The 22837-nt window shown below is 31.1% G+C and overlaps 2 protein-coding genes across 4 annotated transcripts in view; one reads left to right on the top strand and one right to left on the bottom strand.

Annotated features, from left to right (window-relative positions):
- Window positions 1-19315, bottom strand: part of LOC140448807 (3'-5' RNA helicase YTHDC2-like) — a 59917-nt gene extending 40602 nt beyond the window's left edge. Inside the window, exons 1-7 of one of the 3 annotated variants that reach the window (XM_072541930.1) lie at window positions 19224-19315; window positions 19023-19104; window positions 13604-13812; window positions 11906-12556; window positions 8737-9032; window positions 8172-8318; window positions 3493-3770 (exon numbers count right to left, since the gene is read on the bottom strand). In XM_072541930.1, coding sequence (XP_072398031.1) covers window positions 3493-3770; window positions 8172-8318; window positions 8737-9032; window positions 11906-12556; window positions 13604-13751 — 1520 coding nt within the window. In that variant the 5' untranslated portion in view covers window positions 13752-13812; window positions 19023-19104; window positions 19224-19315. Of the gene's footprint in view, window positions 1-3492; window positions 3771-8171; window positions 8319-8736; window positions 9033-11905; window positions 12557-13603; window positions 13813-18029; window positions 18768-19022; window positions 19105-19223 lie in introns of those variants that run through there. The other 2 variants (XM_072541932.1, XM_072541927.1) reach the window with 2 other exon arrangements.
- A 618-nt stretch (window positions 19316-19933) lies between these two features.
- On the top strand, window positions 19934-20926 carry Bet5 (blocked early in transport 5). Its single transcript, XM_072528482.1, has 3 exons — window positions 19934-20215; window positions 20266-20475; window positions 20653-20926. Exons 1-3 carry the CDS (start codon window positions 20117-20119, stop codon window positions 20779-20781), a joined length of 438 nt encoding a protein of 145 aa, XP_072384583.1. The 5' UTR covers window positions 19934-20116; the 3' UTR covers window positions 20782-20926.
- Window positions 20927-22837: the final 1911 nt, after the last annotated feature.

A 22837-nucleotide genomic window follows, 5' to 3' on the forward strand; every position in this document is an offset into this window, starting at 1 on the left:
AATGTTATGTGCAGTTAAAAAAATTATCCCTTATAGGTTCATATTTAATTCTCGTTTTGTAGTGATAAGGTAACAGTTAAAGTGTCCGAATGTTTAACAACATTTGGGTGGAGTTTACCGAAAGTACAAGCTGAATATAGCCGCAAATGTCGACCAAGAAATAAAATATTTCTGTTTGGCAGTGTTGGGAAGTTTTTAAAATGCATATGTTGTATGCTTCAAATATAAAGAGAGAAAGCTTTTAAAAAGTATATATCGATTATATTATTTTATGAATTTTGCAATTTTTAATTTATATGAAACAATAACGAGTGAATATTTGTCTCTCTCGAGATTAATTGCAAACATCTGTTGCAATCTGGCAACTGCTGATTTGACGATTGCCAAATCTATTCCCTAATATGTCAAAGAGTAATTGCCAAAAAATTTCTAATAATTAACTGCAATTAATCTCCAAAGAAACAAATATTTACTCATTCTTGCCAACATGCCAACACTGCTAAACCGAAATTTTTTGTTCCACGTTTGACATTTGAGGGCTATGATCAGCTTTTACTTTTGGTAAACCTAACCAAAATTTGTTTTCTTTTGTTAGTTATTTCATTATTCCAAGCTGGCAACTTCCCTATACATTAGTCTTTAAATTTTTAAATTTGGTCCAGTCCACTACTTTATTTGATTTATTAGAAGAAAAAAAAATTAATTTTAAAATTAATATTTTTAGCTAGTTACTTATTTCTTAGTTAAACAAATGGTGAAACTGATGACCTCAGCCATCCATACAATGATATAGTTTGGTTCGAAACGTTCTTCCACAATCCGAAGCATTTGCGGAGTGATTCGTAGCCCTTCGTTGACGTAAATCTTTTAAAGATATGGATGACAGATTTTACTTTTTCGTTGCCACCACAAAAAAAAACAAAGAGACAAATCTGGGGACCGAGGAGGCCATTCGACGCTTACCCAATCCAATGTCGTGGTAAATGGTCTGGATGTCGACGAACAAGTAAATCATAATGCGGGGGAGTACCATACTGTTGAACAATCAAATGATCTTCATAATATTGTTGATTCTCGCTCACTGATTATTTCTCAAAACTTTACAAAGCGTGGCGGTCACAATTATCCCCATTAAGTTCCTGCAAGAGTATTTTATATATAGATGGAATTTGTTCTTCTTCAAAATTGCTTGGATGTTAGTTCGGTTCATTCCAGATATAGCTGCTACTTGCCTCATACTTAACATGGAATCGAGATTAACATGTAATACTGCATAGGATCTCCCCAATTCTGGCTACATATGTAATGGACGATCTGTTGGGTATTGTTCTCCAGGTTGGTCCATTTATTAAAAAGTATATTGATGACATTATTATGCCCTGTCCACTAGGTTTACAGACTGAGCTCTTAGACATTTTCAATAGCTATGACCCCCACATTCAATTTAATCTTAAAAAAGAGGATCAAAAATAATATGTTCCTTTTCTTGGCACAATGTTCACTAGAGAACTGGATAACATCATTACAATTGATTGGTATAGAAAAAAAAATGTAACTCTGGGAGATACTTTAACTACCATTCTTACCGCAAGTTAAGCATGAAACTTAATCTAGTGAAACAAATGACCACAAGAGTTTGTAAACTGGCTGGCCCTGTTTTTAGAAAGAAGAATGTCAATATAACTTTATACAATTGTTCCTACACAATTCTTACCCCGAATCCTTACTCAGGAAAATCATCTTCAACACATCCTTTGTTATACTTAACACACAAGAGACCCCTCTCCAAAATACAGGTGCTACGAAAGTTAGTTCTGACTCCCATTCACTGACTACCAATATTCCTAAAATCTCTTGTATCACTTCCATTTATTAAGGATGTCACTCCCAAATTAACCAGAATTTTTGCTCAATACTTACCAAATGTAAAAATTGCTTATAAAAGCACTCTAGTTATGGGATCTTTGAATAAGTCATTGCAAGACAAAGTATCAAACTCAAATAAAAGTGATTTGTTGTATACATACTTAGTTGTTTGGGCTGTAAAGGTTCTTATATAGGTAACACCTCCCAAGAAGTTTCCAGTCGTTTCGCTCTTCACAAGAGTGACATTATCCTATCCATGGAGAGTAATTACTCAAAAAGATTGTTTCTCGAGATGGCATTCATTTTTAACGAGAAAGAAACCATTAATAAAAAGACAGATACCAACTCATTATTGTTAACTTTAGATAACTACACATCTATTAATAAAGGCAATTCATCGTCAATAAGTTTCCTTATATATGTGATATAATATAATATCTCTTCTACTTCATAAAATAAGTCATTTTGCCTCTTATTTTTCAGAAAATCCAGCGCCTGTCAGGTACATCTTTACATATGCTACCATTTTAAGACTAATATCCAACGTTCTGCCATTTTAAGTTAATAATTAGGAATTCACAACCAATTGCTTTGTTTCTGATTAAGTATATGTATAACCTAGAATTTTTATAAAATGACTACATTTTCTGTGATGATTTTATAACATAATTTTACTTAAATGTTTGCCTGTAAAAGTTTTTCAATATGTGTGACAAAAAGTTTTTTAAAACAAACAATTTTTAGCTATTATTTGTAGGAACCGGATGAGTTGTTTATTCCATTTTCTTAACACCATGACAACTAACCTCAATTAGTGTAAGATACAAAATAATTTTTTTTATTCTGTAATTTTTTCTAATTTTGCTTATTACAGCACCCTGATGACGCAAAAAAAATTTGTGAAAGTATTATTTCCATTTTTTTTGAAAGTGGAAAGTGTGCAAAGAGAACAGCGGAAAAATTTTATCAACTTCTTAGAGATAATCATAAGTAACTTCATCAACTCACGGGAGTTGATGAAGTTACTTATAATTATCATCAAATCGGCATATCACTCAAGATCTCCCGATTTAAATCCCCTGTACTTCTTCCCATAGGATTATTTTTAAAAAGCAAGATTTATAATACTGTTCCTGCTTCATTGGAAGAATAAAGACGACGAACAGTGCATGAATGTAGTCTAGTAACGCTTAAAATGCTCCAAAATGTTCTTCGTAATTTCAAACAGCGACTTTATAATTGTATGGACGTTGCTGGATATCATTTTAAACATTTAATTAAGTAACCATAGCTGACGAGTAAACTGTTTTGAATTATAAATTTATTAATTTAAGATTTAGTTAATTTTATTTGCGCTTGATTTAATAAAGTTTCCTATTAATGGTGCAAATTTCGTTTTAATGTAATTTTTGACAGGACGGGAAATATAGGCATTATGTTTAGTTTTTAAGACGTATAACACTTTCAAAGTAATACTTTTTCTCAAAAATAGAGTTAATATGGAAAAAATCATAGATACCTGAATTCTTGAGCGAAATACCTGTCTAAACATCATACATTATTGTTAATACCATAAAAAAACTCAAAAGAGTATGTATTTAACAATTTGTGGATGTAGATACTTACTTCCGAGACAAAAATGCTGCTATAGTAAGAATAGGGTCGGCGCATCTAAATACTATCGAGGATATTATCATTTTTCCTATACGGGGTTCCATGCTGAGTCCTCTCAGATGAGTTCCGAGGATTGTTAGGTTTTCCTTTTCGTCTAAAGCTCCCATAAGTTGTAGTTTTTCTATCGCCTGACCAATCAGGGAACTTGATGGTGCTGTTATTAATGATGAGAGGAATTTTTGTATCCTTGGGATATCAGGGGCCCACATTTTAGTTTGTAGACACAGTTCCTAAAAAAAGGCAAATAGTTAATATAACTTTCCATGAGTTTAATAGAATTCGCCTTGCATTCTAGAATTGAATACTGGCACTCTCCATTTTCTTTCACAACTGGATGGAAGTAAGATTAAGTAATTTTTGAAGTGAATACTTCTTATCGCTCGGTATAATATTTTTGCACGGGCCCGAAATAAGATTTAGCATGACTCGAAAAATCTAGACGTGTGCAGTAACCTTGCGGTATACAGTAATATACATAATATACGCACAGGTACACTTATTATAGAAATAAAATGACGTTTTTATAACTCGAGAATAAATGTATCGATTTGGCTCATTTTGATTTTAAAATATTTGTATAAAATAAACTAAATTAAAATAAAATGAAATAAAATAAATTAAAATAAAAATAAAATAACATAAAAAAATAGTGTGGCACTTGGGGAGTGCCGACAGAAGTGATCACTTCTTATAGCCTGTTATTATAGTGAGGGACAATATCTATGCGAAATTTTAAAGACCAACCTGCTGATAATCCGCTATTAATACCTATTGTAACACAGACCCATAGAGAGACATTACAGAGTTGTACTAACCTTTATCCAACATTCAAATAAAATTACCAGAGCAGTGTTGAATTTTGAATTATTAGTTTGTTTAAATGTTTTTACAAATTGATCGGAACAATGGTTTTTAGCAGTAAACAATCTCTCAATATACTATTAAAAAATACTTTCGTTCATCTTTTTTCTAAACTTAGGACTGGCAAAATAAAATATTAATAAAAAAAAACTTGTAAATCCACCAAAAGAAAAATTTTATTTTCGTAACTGAAAAAATATTTTATTTTACCAGTCTTAATTTTGAAAAAAGGTGAAGGTAAATTTTTCTAAATAGTATATTATGAGGTAGTTTACTTTAAAAATAATAAGTATTTCGATCAATTGGTAAAAACATTTAAGTACACAAATTAATAGTTCGAAATTCAACACTTTCTCCGATAATTTTATTTGAATGTTGGATCTCTCTGGCGGTCGGTGTTACAATAGGTATCAATATCGGATTACCAGTAGGTCGGTTTTTAAAATTTCGCATAGATCTTGTCCCTCACTATACTATATGTAGGTAAAAGAAATTTTATGTCCGCTTATTACTGAATTGTTAACATTTTTTTATAATAACACTACAAATTTAAGTTCTTTCAAATTTAAAAAATCATAATTTTTTCTTTAAAAATGTTAATGATTTTAGTAATTTTCAAAATTGTTAAATATAATATAAAATTATTTCATTTTGATTATCATTATATTCTATAAACAGTAATAAATAATGGGAGGGTATATTAATTAATTTTCATGGAAAACTTTTCATTTGTAAATACACTCAGGTGCAAAAAAATCGATCCATGGGTATTATTTGCTGAAAAAGAAAACGTTTGAAGATATTAGTTTTAAATCAGGTATATATGTAAAAGTATATGTTAGATTAAAATAATTTTTACAGATTATCCAAAAACATCATTTATTTATAGAGACATACGCCAAAACTCAAAAATACAAGAATATTCAAAACTTTCTGAAATTAAGAAAAACATTGATAACAAATCAATATCTAGTGTTTCCCCCTCGGGCCCTTATAACAGCCTGTACACGTCTAGGCATTGAGGTAATTAACCTCTGGATATCAAATTGATCCAACTGGTCCCATATTTCTTGAAGAGCCGCTGTAAGTTTAGCCAAGTTGTTTGGACGGGGTACTCGTCGTCTTCCCATCATATTCCATAGATGTTCTATGGGATTGAGATCGGGACTGCAAGCTGGCCAGTTCATACGGACAATTCCCACCTCCTCTATATATTGGTTTACGATTCTAGCACGGTGAGGACGCGCGTTGTCGTCCATAAAAATAAAATTAGGTCCAATGAAAGGAGCAAAAGGTACCACATGTTGATCTAAAATACTTGTTATGTATCTTGCACCAGTCATAGAACCTCTATCTACAATAACTAAATCAGTATGGGCTTCTGAACTGATACCAGCCCAAACGGAGCCCCCCTGATAACTTATTCTTTCCGCAATATTACATTAAAAAAATCACTCAACGTGTCTTCTCCAAACCCTTTCTCGGCCGTCTGGTGACCTTATACAAAATCTGGACTCATCTGAGAACAATACATTGCTCCAATCTGCATCACTCCAGTTTTCATGTTCTCTTGCAAAAGCAAAGCGAGCTCTGCGATGTTCTATGGATAGTATTGGAGATAGGTCTGGCTTTCTGGATAATAAATTACCTTCTACAAGTCGTCGACGAACTGTCCATCTGCTTACATCCACATTTCTCACTTCGCTCAGACGATTTGCCAGTTCAACTGAAGTTAGATGCCGATTTCTCAAACATGATGAGACCAGAAATCGATCATCATTTTCGGATGTTACCCTTCTACGACCTGATCCCGATCTTCTTGTGAAGTTACCGGTGTCGCTAAAACGCCGAACTGCTCTTTGAACCGAAGATCGACTAACACCCAACATTTCAGCTGCATAATATTGGCTACGACCATCTTGAACTAAAGTCACCGCTCTTGCAGCATCTGTCAGCAATTTTTTATAACTTTTTTTTTAAATTTTGTATAATTATATAAAATTATTTCGTTTTGATTATCAGTATAATCTATAAATAGTCATGAATATTGGAAGGGTACATTGATTAATTTTCATTGAAAACTTTTTATTTGTAAAAACTTATCTATATCTAAACGACTATAAAATTTCTAAAATAAACTTTTGTTTATTTATTTATTATTGTTTTTTAATTAATTTTATTTTATATAATTTTATTTCATTTTAAATAATTTTATTTCATAAAAATATTTTAAAATCACAACAGACACTTACTATAAAAATAAAATGACGTTTAACAATCGTCAACGTGTTACCAACATAAAATAAAATTAAATAAAGGTAAATAGAATTAAACAAAATTAAATTAAGTTCAACAGAATTACGGAAAATTAAATAACGATTAAATAAAATTTAATAAAATTAAGTAAAAGCTATACCTATAAAAAGGCTGCTATACCATTTCTGCTTCATTTCCCATGTAAAATCCCATAAGAAAATGCTAAGGTTCATTCGGCTCCTTTTTTGAGCATTTTGTTGTGGGGGTAGATAGTTCGTCGGATCGTGATACATCATTGGAAAGGAGAGAGGGTAGCGAATATGTTAAACATTGCGGCATTGCCTAAAGGGCATTACATCATATCTCCATTATTATTGATCCGATTGGAGCGTATGATACGTTAAATGAACGGGAAAGATAGAACGAATATATTTATATAGAAAATACAAACAAAGAAACTACCAAAAGTGCACTACACAGTGTCTTCATTATTAATGAACATATAGTTATATACGAGATGTCTTAGGGCACTATGGATACAAATAGTTTAACTAAAAAACAAATTTTGATTTATTGCCTTAAAGAAGACATCTGGATGAGTACAAACTAAACAACTGATCGAATCTTAACATGCGACATAGCAAATGAAAGTGGAGGATATAACGAATATATTCAGATAGAAAATACAAAAGTGACTACCAAAAGGGCACTACACATCATCTTCGTTATTAATGAACATATAGCGACATACGACATATCACATGACACTATGGATAATAATAGACATATTTGCTTTATTGACCTAAAGAAGGCCTCAAACGACGTGAGACGTATAGTACATATAAATGTATATAGCATGCCATCAATATATATATATCAGATAATACTTTATATTTACTTGGTTAATATGCAGAAAGTTTATTATTTTATAAATTTAATGACTGACTGTATACGACAATTTACTATACACGTCTCGATTTTTCGAGTCACGCTAGATTTCCAGCCCGTCAAAATATTATACCGATATATAAGAGGTATTATTCACTTTAATAAAAAAAAAATAATAAATAAATAAAATTCAAACCCATCGCTCCGTGCGTTGACGATAAGAACTCCTCGGCCGCTCCCACAGTGCCATATGTTTTTTTAATCCATTATAGTCAAAATGAAGTAATTAAACATAAATACAAGATAATAATGAAAATTTTTACATGATGAATAAATTCTATATTATATTTAAACAATTTTGAAATTACCAAAATCATTAAAGAACATTTATAAGAAAAAAATTAGAATTTTTCAATTTTAAAGAACCTAAATATGTGGAGTTATTATAAAAAAATATTAACAATTCCAGTTAGATGGGGCAGTTGTATCCAAACATGGAATGGAAAGGTTTGTTAAATACCGCTCAAGAAATAAGTCGTAATTTGAACGACGAATTTGTTAGGAATAGTTTAACCAGATAAATCTAAATAATTTAAACTATCCAAAAATTTATTACTATTACTTACTTGTAGACAATCAAATGTAATTTGCTCCCTCCTGATAATGGCCATTGTTTTAAATGTTTGTCTAGTATACAAGCGATAGCAACATCCACTGCTACTGCTGACTAATTTTGATCTCAACACGGCACAAGATTGTGTTATCCATTGGGTCTATAATAACAAGACAGTAAGTAATTTTTCTAAAAAATAATCTGTGGAGATAAGAATGAAAGGCATTTATTCTTGCTGGATAAAAACAGACAAGTGAGTTTTTATTATAGTTTGCAATTCATGGGAATTTCGTAAATACGAGTAAAAGAAAATGTTACAAAACAAAGCATTATTGTATTTATTAGCAGAAAAGTATTGACTACCATTATTTCGTTTTCTTGCAACATAAATTTTTGGCAATTATTTATAGGATAAATACTAAATTCCAGACAATATAAAATAAAAATTCTTTAAAAATCATTTCGTAAATTCGAGAAGAAAATAATGAATGGGAAGCTATAGTGAAATAGTTTGATTTTAACTTTGCCATAACTTTCACGCAATACATAGAGGACAACAACCAGAAAATGTAACTTACCTTATTGGCTCTACCTGTATCTATAACACAGTTAACTTTATGATTATAACAATTGATTTCGGAACATAAAATGATTTTTCGATTGTGGAACTGATACATCTCTTTGAATTCTTTAGCGTCCATAGAGCTATGAATCGTGAAGAGCGTGTAGCTGCTAGGATCCAAACTGTTGGCTATGCGATCTTTACATATTTCTATGTCCTCGCATGTCGGTAAAAACACAAGAATTGTACCTTCTTTGTATTCTAATAACGATACAATCAGATCGTAGTTGACTCTATCAATGATATCTGTAACTAATTCAAAAATATATATTAAAATCGATGGTTGATGAAAATAGAAAGTCGAAATAGATATGAGAATGAACCTCAGTAAAACGAAGAGTAATAAAAAAGTATTAATCACAATCTCTCTCTCTCTCTCTCTCTCTCTCTCTCTCTCTCATTTTACACACTGTCGATATAAAAATAATTTTTAACTGTGAAGTATCAAGTTGCCTATAATTTGTGTAAATAACTTTTTTTGATCACACCTATAATAACAGACATTTATATTGTAATTCGAAGCACTTTTGCAGCATGCATATATTCTGAAAACTAAATACAGTATCCAGCAAGACCACTTATCTCTCATTAAACATTTTGTGTCCAGCACTTATTTCATCTTCCAATTCAAATCAATTCTATAGACAAATAAATGGTGCCTCGATGGGCTCCCCACTCCAGTAATTGCCAATATCTTTATGGAAGACTTCGAGATCCGGGTACTATCCACATCAATGCTCAAACTCACATGTTGGCTATGATATGTTGACGATACATTCGTCATTTGGCCCCATGGCAGGGATGCTTTGGTGTCTTTTCAAACCCATCTGAATGGTATACATCCTAGTATCCAGTTCACGATGGAAGTGGAAACTGATTCATCCGTACCATTTCTCGACTTTATTATAAAGAAAAACCAATCCCAAGGTTTTCATCACTCTGTTTATCGAAAACCCACCCATACCAATCGTTACTTGCATCAGTGAAGCACCTAGAATATTCCTGGGAGGGGAGGTTTGGTTGGGCACCGAAATTTTTTTATGCTACCTCCATTTTGAGTCCTTAAAATTTGTAACATTGTCGTAATAGTGTCCTGGGGGGGATTAACCCAAAATTGTCCTCGGTGCGCCACTGACTTGCATGCCAACTCTCATCATCCCTCTTCACAAATTAATTCAGTCATTATTACGCTTATCTCCAGATCAATACGCCTTGATGATGTAAGTAGACCCGCTGAGCTCTGTAGTTTAAAACAAGCCTCATCCAAAACGGTTACCGCGAAAATCACATCAATAGGAGCATCCACAGACATCAAATTTCTTGTGCAGGCTGCCCCCGATCCTATAAAGGACAAACAAATTGTAGAATCTACAAAAGGATTTATAAACATTCCATTTCTGTTCGCAGTTCCGACTCAATTTCAGCTCTAGGTCAACACCATCTTTATACAATTCACAAAATTGATTTTGAAAACTCCAGAACCATAGGCCCCATCCGCTTCTATAAACCAATAATTATCCGAGAAGCCATAGAAATTGAAAAAGGTTCGCGCCAGCCCCCGTATATATATATATATATATATATATATATATATATATATATATATATATATATATATATAGTAGTGAACTAGTGAGTGAACTAGAAGTGACTAGTGAGTCACTTCTAGTTCTGTAGTAGTGTCTGGGGTCTCGGGAGACTAAGACCTCGGAAGCCCTGAAGAAGACATCAGAGAGGATGTCGAAAGCTCGGCAAAATGGATATTGACGCGGTTTAACCCGGAAGACTGGTGAGTTTAATATTAATTTTGATAATAGTATTAATCTTAGCTCTAAGTTTAAATATAGATATATATATATATATATATATATATATATATATATATATAGAAGAAGAAATACTGGATATTATTGACTGTCGATATAAACAAACAACACAGTTTATTAGGGCTGCAGTCAGTAGGTTTGGCCGTTTTTGCAAAGCTACGACACTCAACATTAAAAACACACATATAAAATATAACATTTACGATTAAAAATTTTTATTAAAAATATAACATTACGATTAAAAAACATTGGTTTTTTTTCTGTTCTCTATAGATCAGTCAAACACACCATGAAAAGATGTTACTAACAAAATTTTAACTTTCCAACTAAATTTTAAAATTTTAAATGTTATATTTTATATGTGTGTTTTTAATGTTGAGTGTCGTAGCTTTGCAAAAATAATCTCAACGACTAGTAAGTTGTAATGACAATTTGAGATATGTTGTAAATATTTACACTTTCTTCTAATTACAGTGTCTTGAAGAAGGAATAAAAGAATTCCGAAAGCTCGACCAAAAGTCAAAAGAGTGTTTCTATAACATCCCGGCCAAACCTACTGACTGCAGCCCTAATAAACTGTGTTGTTTATATATATATATATATATATATATATATATATATATATATATATATATATATGGTGCCAAATATTGTACTTGGGGCAGAGCAGTTTGACCAAGATATATCCGAACACAAGTGGAAAACCATTGGTTTTAGATACGGTATCACAACCAAATTTAAGTAAAACTTAAGAGAAATTCCCTCCAGGGGAAGGTTAGGAGGAACTCAAGTTTGAAGTGAAGTGAAGTTGGAGTTGCAGTTTTGACAAAAACTAATGGCGATAGAATAAAATTAAGAATAATAATGACATGAATGTGTTTAGAATAATTAAGTGTTGTGGATGTAAAGTAATTTTTGAATTTTAAACGTAGAAATAGGTTTTTTATATTGTACAAAGATGACAGACTGTGATAAATTTTATCAACATTACATAACATAATTGATGATACAACCTCATTAAGTTTCTCCCTGATGAAGGACATAACCAAGGTCCGAAAGCTTGGAATAAAAAAAATTTACAAGAGTACACGTTTCATTTTTTTATTGCTGCAAACCCAATATTTAATGTTTACTTCCTTACGTTGTCAACAAATACTTCTGATTCATCATATATATATATATATATATATATATATATATATATATATATATATATATATATATATATATATATATAATATATACTCGTATATATACAAATGCGTAATACGAATTTAAATATATATAGTAGGTACTCACCTGGTTGTTGGTTGGATGTTTGCGAAAGATCTTCCAGATACATTATATTTACCGGTAAAGTTGGATGCTTGAGGGTGCAGACTTCCGATTTTTCGAAGTTCTCCACGAACTGTTTACAGATGTTGTAATCGGCAGAAAGCATGATCAATTTAATATTCCATTCTTGCAAATATCTTTTTACAGCAATTAAAATAAAATCTGATAAGTAGTCGTATTCATGGATATCATCTATTATAATGTGCGTAACATTATTTAAATCATTCAAATTACCACACAATTTTCGAAGAAAGACTGATGGTGTGCAATAGATCACATTTGTATGACAACCATACAGTTGCTCAAGCACGATATGATATCCTATAGATAACCCAACAGCTTCGTTTCTTTCGAAAGCTACCCTTTCAGCTGTAATTTGCGCAGAAATCTTATTAGGTTGGATAACTATTATCTTGCAGGGTGTTCTTCTAAAAGACGCCTCCTCTATAATAAATTGTGGAATTTGTGTAGACTTGCCAGAAGCCGGTTCACCGTATACAAAAATTGTTCGGAATTCGTTGATATTTTTCATAATATCCTCTTTGGATTTATACGCTGCCAACGATCTTTGAACTTGTTCAATTTGGTCAGAAGGTAAGACATATTTAGGGATGCCTGGCGAAAATAATAAAATGAATATATTAATATTATAATTTTAAAATAAATTATATAAGTAATAAATTCGACCGTTACTTGACGTGTTCACTTTATCTAACAATAAAACATTGAAATCAGATATGTATAATACTGTACGAAAAGAGTACATACAAATTAAAAAAGAAACGTCAAAATCCACCAACAAGGACCGGATATACAGTTTATAGCGGGGATTTTTTAAAGTACCCCCTCCACTACTACAAGTTGAACGAATTTGTGCTCCACAATTTGAAGCTTTGTAGACGACTCTGTTCAAAGGAAATCTTTTTTAAGCTTTATACATTAAGGCTTCAGTCCTTGATCTTTCAAATGCCGCTAATTAGGTTTCTTAATTATTGTTATTAACGAACAAGCTATGAATTAAAAAAAGTGACTTCGTACCTAATTGTCACAGGACAACTTTTTTATTCCTGAAAAAATGTCAGCCTTTCGAATATGACAAAATATTTTTTTTTTCGGGCAATAGCGAAAAAGTTATTCATTTTTTTAATAGGTAAGGCTTTTGCAATCAAGTTTTACAATGTTGGAAATGGTTCTTTCTAACTTTTTTAAAATTATTTTGATATAATAATTTTCTCTCTTGCTTATGTAGAAGCATTGAAAGTATATTTTTTTTTACTTACGTTATTGCAAAAAAAAGTTTGGTATTGCAAAAAAATCACTCTGAAATGTTAATATTAAAATAATACTCCAAAATCGCCATTTTAATGTTTTAAACGTGTTTTAACAAATAATTATTACCTGTACCTCCAAATCCGTTCAAAATGCTTTACTTCTTACTATTAGACGAAAATTCTCAAAATGGTTCATTTTTGACCTTAAATTGTTAATAATTTAAAGAGTCCACCGAAGTTATTACAAGAAACATAGAGGTTTTGGTTATCGAGGTCCATAAAATTCAAAAAACTTTTCAGACACCTAGCCGGGTCAAATGCCCTAACAGGGTATCTTTTTACCTTATTTCTCTGTACTATAAGCAACATTCTCTAAACAAAGTATACATACCTGGTGGACTTAGCTGAGTCCTTCCCGATTTTTTATATGGTACAATGGGATAATTGTCAGATCTTTCGAAATCACTGAGCTGATCCTCAAGGTATAGCCTAGATTTTTCTGTAGCCTTGAAGTTAAATTTTTCGTTCTTATGGGCCATGTTGGTATTTTGTATTTATAATAACTATATATTTATACGTTAAGGGATTTCGTTGGTTCACCTAAAACAAAAAATGCTTCAAATTTGTTTCTTGTAAGTTTGTCATACTCAGGTAGAGTGACTTTCCAAATACAAAAGTACACAAGGTGATGTACAAAATAATTTAAAAAAAAATTACTCAAAAATGGTTAAAAAGCTGTCCATAAGTTTTTTTAAATTTTCTTACAGGGTAAAAGTTCTCCAAATCTGATGAATAATCTTTCTTTGCATTTGAAAGAAAAGAATTCCAAGAAATCTTTGGACATTTTTTGTAAAATCTAAAATACAAGTGTAAATTAAGATCGAAAATGATTGTGAATTAAATTAAATTATTTCGTGAACATATGACCAAGATAATAGAAGAACATAGTCTAACTAATAGATTCAATAGACAACTGTAGCATGACTTTTTTCCTTTGAATATCAGATATATAAAATTTATTTGATACGCCCCTGGCTGGCACGTAACAGCTATCTGAAGTTGTTTACTTAAACGCCCCTGGCTGATACGTCACAGCGACCTGAAGTTTGTTAACCCAAGGGTATTGGAGGAATCATCTGGAAAAAAATATTAATTGTCGAATTGGACCTCATTTTAACTGCGTTTTAATTGAAACAAGTTCCCACAAAAATTTGAAGGTCCGGCGCTTTAAAGTCAAATTTCGAACCTAAGGCATCGCAAATGGGACATCCAATTTGCTGCGAGTAAAAATTAGTACGAAGAGGTACGAGTTTGACGCGGTGTGTGGCGGTCTAGGTGAGAAAAAAACAATTTAGGGTCTAAACGGAGAAGAGAAACATCGTTTTCGATGTTTCTCTTCACAGAGTTTTAAAAACCGGCAGTTTCGCTGAATTCCATTAGTTTTGTTTAGAAGAAGGTGATTTGAGCTTGAAATGCTATGTGACAGTCTTTGTATAGTGAGTAAATCACCATATTATTGGAAACTGTTTTCTTTCTCAAGTGATTTGATGACGTCCTGATGGAAGATGAGCAGACAAGTTTAAGGAACCACAGATTGTTATCATCCAGGATAACCTGAAGTCCAGTTTTGGTATCTAATTTAATTTCTCCCAGGACTTGTCCAGCATCAATTTTTTCGTTTCCTATGGGCCAGTTTTTGATTGTTTGAAGTTTGTGAAACAGTGTTTTTATATTCAAATTTAAGGTAATAAACTTTTTTTTAATAATTAAAAAGGAATAATTAACCAGTGAAACGAGTAATTTTTCTAAATAAACATTCATCGTTAATACAATAAGATTTGCTCTCAATTAAATTTTAAAAGTTTATAAATATAAGTTTCATGTATCAGCTAATTGTCATATGTTAGTTTCTTTTATATATCAAATTAACTTTTGATAACTAATTAATAATTCAGAAAAGTTTGGATGCTCATTTCGACATATGACTATTAGTACATCCTTTTCTGCCATTTGGTATATAACCATAGTTTTATTTCTGTTTTGTTAGAAGGTTAAACTCAATGTAATATTTGTTGATAAATTTAGATATTTTTAGTTGTAAGAACTATGTGAAATTTTTTGGGAAAGAAAAACCTTTCTTTGTTAGCAACAAAAGGATTTTTTTAAACAGAGTGATAATTTTAAATAGTTTAGGAATATTCTTGTTTAGTGTTACCCAGGATAATCTCTGCATGTTTTTTGATTTCTTTTTCTTCTTTCGTAGTTAGTTCTCCCAGTCCCCCCAAATAAAGGAATCCCTATCCATGACCTAGCTCTCCAACCAAAACACGAGTGACCGTTCGCAAACGTTTCAAGTATTTGCTTACTCTATCTCCAAGCCCAATGATTGTTCAGTCCCCCCTTTTAGCCCACAATAAGCAAAAATATAAATTGTTACACAAAAATGGATGACAAAAGAAATACTAAATCTAATGGAGCAAAGGAGACAATACAAGGACAAGGCAGACAAATACAGAAGAAAACAAATTGGAAAATAAATATGACATGTTCAATATGCAACATAAAGTTCATGAAGTGGATGGTCTGTCTAATAAGAAAAACACTAATACTCTAGTACAGTGGAATCGCGAGATGATTTCCAAAAAAAAAAAAAAACTTTTTACAAGGATGTTTATTTCATATCTTAAATAAAAACCCTATATAACGCCCTAATTATCATAATATTTTTGTTTATTTAGGAACATAAACTTAATTACCTCTCTGGTAAACCACAAATAACGAATATACACTTTACATAATACAAAAACACAAAGATATGTAGAATGATTAGAGGACAAAAAAGAGATGAACGAACTAATAAAAACGAAACACATTTAGAGGGAACCATGGGCAGACTACTTTTGATCCCTATTTGCTAAAATTAACGATAATGAACCACTAACAGTAGAGGTGACGACAAACGAAGAAATAAATATTGAGGAGGCAGAGGTAAAGGAAGCATTAAGGAAGTTAAAAAATAGAAAATCACCATGAGAGAACAGAATACCGAACGAACTCCTAAAGTGAGGGTTAACCAGATCTGATCAAACAACTATTAAAACTAATCCAAAAAATAATAGAACAAAACAGAATTTCTCAAGAATTGAGTTCAAACATCCTAATACATCTCTTCAAAAAGGAAGACAAATTGGACCCGGAAAATTAGAGGAATTAATTTATTAAATACAACACTAAAATTAACAACCACAGTAATAACAAATAAATTGAATGAAATTATAACACTAGCAGAAGAACAACAAGGTTTTAAGTCAGGAAGCACCGACGCTATATTTATAATGAAGCAAATGCAAGAGAAATCATTAAAATGCAATAAACTGACATATCTATTTTTCGTGGACCTTAAGAAGGCATTTAATCGGGTCAAATTAAAGGACGTTATCCACTTACTGTACGCAAGAGAGATACCTTTAGGAATAATCAAAAAGATCAAAAATATCACCAAAACAACACAATAAAAGTAAAAGTAGAAAAAGAACTACCTGACTCTATTGAAGCTGGCAATGGGATAAGACAGGGAGATTCCCCAAGTCCTCTATTTTTCAATGTGATTATGGATGAAATAATAAAAAAAAAATAAGAACTAAAAAAGGATACCAAATGGGAGAGAAACAGCTTAAAATAATCTGCTACGCGGACGATGCAATACTCCTCTCTCAGACTGAAGATGATTTACAATGTATGCTGCATTAATATAACCGCCAGAAAATTTAACATGTTAATTCCCGCAAAAAAAAACATAATACATGGTCATAACAGCAAATTTACTAAGATGTAAATTGGAGCTTGAAAGTCAGATAATAGAACAAGTGATGGAGTTTAAATATTTAGGCATCACATTATCTAGCTACGGAAAGCTCAGAACAGAAGTGAAAGATCAAGTGAATAGAGCAAACAGAGCGACAGGTTGCCTGAATGAAACAATATGAAGAAACAAATGAAAGGCAGAATTTACAAAACAGTCATCAGACCAATAATGACATACGCGGCAGAAATACGACCTTACACATAGAGGACAAAAAGGATATTAGAAACAGCAGAGATAAAACACTAAGAAAGATTGATAGTAAAACACTATGGGGCAGACCTAGAATTACAGATATACGACATAGATGCAAGGTGGAGAACATCAAGGACTGGGTAAGAAATAGAAGAATAGAATGGAACGATCATATAAGCCGAATGACAACAACTAGAGTAGTAAAGACAGCGAGAGACCAATATGCCAGCTAGGCATGTTCCCCATAAAATCCAAATCCATTTGTGCTGCCTGGTTATTACAAAAGATATAATTTCCTCTTCTAAGACCTTAGCTTGTTTGCAGCTTCAGCAAAAGCTGCTATCAATGTCACTTGTGTCTAAAAATTAATAGTCACTATCCCTAGGGTATAGATAATAAACGAAAAACATTTCAACATATAAAGAACAATCAATGTCTTAAATTAGAAGAACCAAGCACAAATTATAATGACATAGAACAAATAAGTTAAGACTATCTAATGACTGTATTAGAGATTAAAATTATAATATACCATTACTGAATTAAAAATATACATATGCAAATGGTTCCACAAGTCTGTTATATATGTAATTCATGATTTAAATACTTAAGAGATAAATAATTTAATCAAAATAAACAACACATATCTTTACAAATGTTTGCTAATGTACATTTGTATTTTTATAACACATTAGGAGAAATATTGCAATAAAAAATATTAGACGTTCATTAATAAAATGTATCATTATTAAATACTTACCTCAACTGCCTTCTTTCAACCTAATTCATATTTTGAAATTACATATTTAGTTATATATTTAAGATACTTTATTGCAATCCTTATGACTTGTTTAGTGTCCATATTATATACTATAGTACTTGTTAAAAAATAAAAATTCATAATACAATAAAACTAAAATAAAGATTTGGAAACAACAATAATATACAAAAATCTATCTTCATAATAAATTTTATTTGGTTTTCTTCAAATTTAGAAATCTTGTTTTTTCTAATTCAAAATTCAAGGAAGAGTACAGTTCTATGAATTGACTGACAGTGCGACGTATGTCAATCTTAAAAGTTATGTTAGGCATATTTTCTTCTTGAATTATCTAAAATGCTAGGCATATTCTCGATCTACTGATTACTTTTAACATTTACAAAATGTATTACAGTATTTTTACATTATTGGCTTCGAATCCCAAGTTTCTGCCTCGATGTAATTGTAAATGTTAATATTCTTTACTCAATAAGAACGAATTGGCCCTGAGAAGTTACGGAAGCAAGACTTCAATTAACTTTTTATAAAAACTAACATGATTTTATACATATACAGCCTGAATAAAAATTTAAATTATTAATAAATTAAAAACTGTTGTTTATAAACTTCATACAGTAACCTCACATTCAAAATTTTGGTTAGTGTGTCATTTTATATACTGATTACAAGGCCTACGTGACTTTATAGGATGTCCTATCATTTTAGTTACTCTTTAGTTTAGATACCTTCTATTAAACTGTATTTATTATCAATTACTATAATTACTATATTCTTAAATTATACTAAAGTTAAATAGAATTTATAGAAGTAATGGACGAATGCCGGTATTTATTTTTATTTCTGGTTTTACCCAATTTTTTTCAAATATACCTACCTAATATATAGAGATAGATAATATTCTACAATTAAAATATTACTCCTTTAAACTCTACGTTACCTCTTATAAGTTAAACATAAAATCTTATACGTTACCTCAATATTTTATGAAATATACTTCTATATTTCCGCCATTTCTAAGACTCAACAGCAAATTTTATTGTTTGAACTACTAGGTCTTGCAACATAAAACAAAATATATTAAAAAATCTGAATTAAGTAATTTGAATGTATTTTGCTTCAAAAAATTTACATATTATCGTATCTTTTAAACTAAAATTATGTTTTTTTTTTCACCTCACAAATATCAGAAGCAGAAGTCGACCGGCAGTGCACTACTAAAAATATAACGACCTTTGCAGACGGGTCACGTGTTCATAAGAAAGCGCGCCGCGAAATATATTCGTTTCTTTCTAATGGTATATAAATAAATAGAGAACTGTAGTATTTTTTTTAAATCACGTTTACGATTATAATATTGTAAAATATATTTTATATCTTCAATGAATTAAAGATATATACATTTATATCTGTTACTTTCAGGATATTATATTATTTTATATGTGTATATATTTTTTACATGCGTAGTAATGAAATATAGGTGGACAAACAAATGAACGTAATTGTAACCATCAAAACTAATTTCCTTTTCTTGTTGTTATGAAGAACAGGGTGGACAAGCAAATGAACTAATTTTAATGGTCAAAATGGATGAATTTCTTTTGTTTTTAGAACAGGGTTTGAGGGAAATAATTTTAATTTAATGAGGAAATTGATAATTCAGAAATATTTTAGTAAATATTATATAAATGTCATATTAATGATAGTAAATTTATTTATCTATCTAATTCTTATTTATTTATCTAATTTTAATGATCTTGTATTCACTTTTAAGGCATTTCTGGTTATAGTTTTTCAGGTGTAGTATATTCTAGAACTTTTATTAGTGTAAACAGAAAATATAAGATGATTTTCGTGGTTCGTAGAACGTAGAACTACGAGCATGCTCTGTAGTGTGGCCTGTGGCTCTGTAGCATCTGTAGCACAGTACAGTATATTGCAACAATAAAATTGATAAAATATTTGATAATATTTGACAACAACGTTGATGCTTTTGCTTTTATTTCAATTTATAGTTTAAATTGAACATTTTAGGTTAACATTACATTACATAGATTTAGTTAAATAAAATGACCATATATAATATTTATATATTCGACAAGTCAGGAATATTGCTTTACTATCAAGAATGGAATAGAGTAAAACAATCAGGGATGACCAAGGAAGAGGTATTACAATACTTTATACTCGAATGATAGTCTACACAATATTTTTTTAGGAAGCCAAACTTATGTATGGAATGCTGTTTTCAATCAAATCTTTTGTCAGCAAAATATCACCAACAGATCCCAAAGAAGGTTTTCTCTTCTACAAAACTTCAAAATACACACTCCACTTCTTTGAAACTCCTTCTGGATTAAAGTTTGTGCTTAATACAGATACCCAATCTCAAGGAGTTAGGGAGATTTTACAACAGTTGTATAGTCAAGTAAGTATTCCTAATAGTGTCTTTCATCTGTATTGTTTGGCCAATTAGTAGCACAACTGGCTCAACTTTAATGTTGTACATAAGGGTTCTGCTTAAATGCTACCTTCATCATTATTAATTTTCTTTCAGTTAATCTCTTCGCTTTAATACTTAGTTAATGTTTTGTTTTATTTGTAGATATATGTAGAATATGTAATCAAGAATCCATTATGCAGGTTATCACAGCCAATTGATTCAGATTTGTTTAAAACAAAATTGGATGCCTACATTAAACAGTTGTCTATATATCCATCCAAAGTGGTTTAAATTGTTATAACTACAACTTTTTTTTGTATATTTTGTATCTATAATTTGTAATGTGAATCATCTAGTTAGAAATAATAAATATGTTCTTTGTATATATGGTAAAATACATTATGTATTAAAGGTAATAAAGATATTTTTATAATTGCATTGTCTTTCTTGAGGTTATTGAATTATTCATGTGTTTTATGTTAACTTTTTTTAGAAGTCATCTGTTATAATTTATATGGAAGATTAGTTATCTTCTCTTCTGCTTCATCATGTTAATGTGGATGTTCTTTCTCACCACAGAGCTAAAAAGGGATATTTAATTATACTAGCTCTTTTTTAACTTTACCTGCCAACACCTTTCTTAACACTTATCACCCATCATTTCCCATTTCTTTTATGTTTTTCCTTTAGCCTCAAATTTATTTGATTAATAGTTGTATCATCTTTTTCCCATTTTTTTACATCATGTAGACTCTTGTTTCCTGTGGTGCTCTTATAATATTCTTTTCCAACTTTGGCATAGAAATTATATGCTGTCATTTTCATACTATACTTTGTAAAATTTTCATATCATACTTCTTTTTAAAAACTTCTCGATTTTTTCCTTGGTGCATGGACATTAATTACACTGATTTTTTTGAACTGACATCTAAATTTAAGTTCAACTGATTTTCCCTACCTTTTTTCTCCTTTTGCTGTAATTGTTAATAGTTATCACATCTGTATTTCTTTTTTTAGTTGGATCATAGTTAATGAAGATTCTTTAATTTGTTTCTTTTTAATTGCAACTTCTTATGTATCACTTGTTTCACATCTGTTTTCTAGCTCCATTAAATTTGTTCTCCCTCTATGTTTTATTCATTTCTGACTTTTATTTCAATATTCAAATGCTCTTCCCTAAATTTACTTAATATTTATTGCAGCTTTTACAGTTCACTTTTATTGACTGCTGCTTTACGAGGTGATGCTACAGATATCCTAAGATCGATTCCAAAGGGTCAAGAAAAATGTTACCAGACCTTGTTCACTCGGCTAGACAAACGTTACAAAGATGCCCTTCTACAACAAGTCTACAAAGTACAAATAAGAAGTGGAACTCAACAAGCAAATGAGAGTTATCCAGAGGCACCAGACACCATATTGGAAGAAATTGCTGTAGATACCTTCATCAATGGGTTGAGAGACAGTGAACTACAGAAAGCCTTATGACTGGCAAGATCGAAAGTTTTAGATGAAGCGCTCGCCATTGTCTTGGAACACGAAACAACTAGTCAAGCTTCACGGAGCTATCGAGTACGAACCTCTGAAGAGAACGATGAACAAAACGATAAATGTCTAGAGAAAATTGTATGGAAAGTAGTTCGTAACACGATGCTAAAGAGACGCGAACACAGATGTTGGAATGATGTAGGTCATATTCGCCGTAAATTGCAAGAAAATAATACAACAGTCATAAAGCTAGAATAGATCGAACACTGTGCTGAAAAGTCATTCAAATGCTGATGCTCAGTTCAGACGGCCATGCAGTGCAAATTGTAACCATTGTCTTAAATTAGAGGAAGAAGTGAAAGACCTACTTGGCAAGACATTAGTGCATATAGTCCAGAAGTCAAGTGTTACTGGAGCCAATGGAATTGCCTAGTTCTAAAAGATGATCTTCTGTATAGAACCTTTGGGAACGATGATGGTACAAAATCTAAGCTTCAGTTGATTGTACCTAAAGTAAAGTGTCAGAAGTATTGCGTCAATTGCATGACGGTGCATCAGGTGGACACTTTGGTATTACGAAGACTCTGCAAAAGGTTTGAGAATGGTTCTATTGGGTGAACTGTAAAGATGATGTAAGAAGATTGTGCCGGAAATGTGAACTGTGTGCAACCAGTTGGTAAAAAGAGGGCACCCATGAAACAGTATAATGTTGGTAGTCCTATGGAAAGAGTAGCAATCGACATTGCAGGTCTACTTCCAGAGACGAATGATGGAAATAAATATATCCTGGTAGCCATGGATTATTTTACGAAATGGACTGAAGCCTATGCGATACCAAATCAAGAAGCTGCTACAGTTG

The sequence above is a fragment of the Diabrotica undecimpunctata genome, chromosome 1, assembly GCF_040954645.1.
Source record: "Diabrotica undecimpunctata isolate CICGRU chromosome 1, icDiaUnde3, whole genome shotgun sequence".
Lineage (NCBI taxonomy): Eukaryota > Metazoa > Arthropoda > Insecta > Coleoptera > Chrysomelidae > Diabrotica > Diabrotica undecimpunctata.

Bases quoted from the DNA above. Each gene is read 5' to 3' on its own strand.
- Bet5 (XM_072528482.1), top strand. From the start codon at position 20,117: ATGACCATATATAATATTTATATATTCGACAAGTCAGGAATATTGCTT. The intron at 20,216-20,265 runs GTATTACAATAC...ATATTTTTTTAG, and splicing joins CAGGGATGACCAAGGAAGAG to GAAGCCAAACTTATGTATGG. The intron at 20,476-20,652 runs GTAAGTATTCCT...TTTTATTTGTAG, and splicing joins TACAACAGTTGTATAGTCAA to ATATATGTAGAATATGTAAT.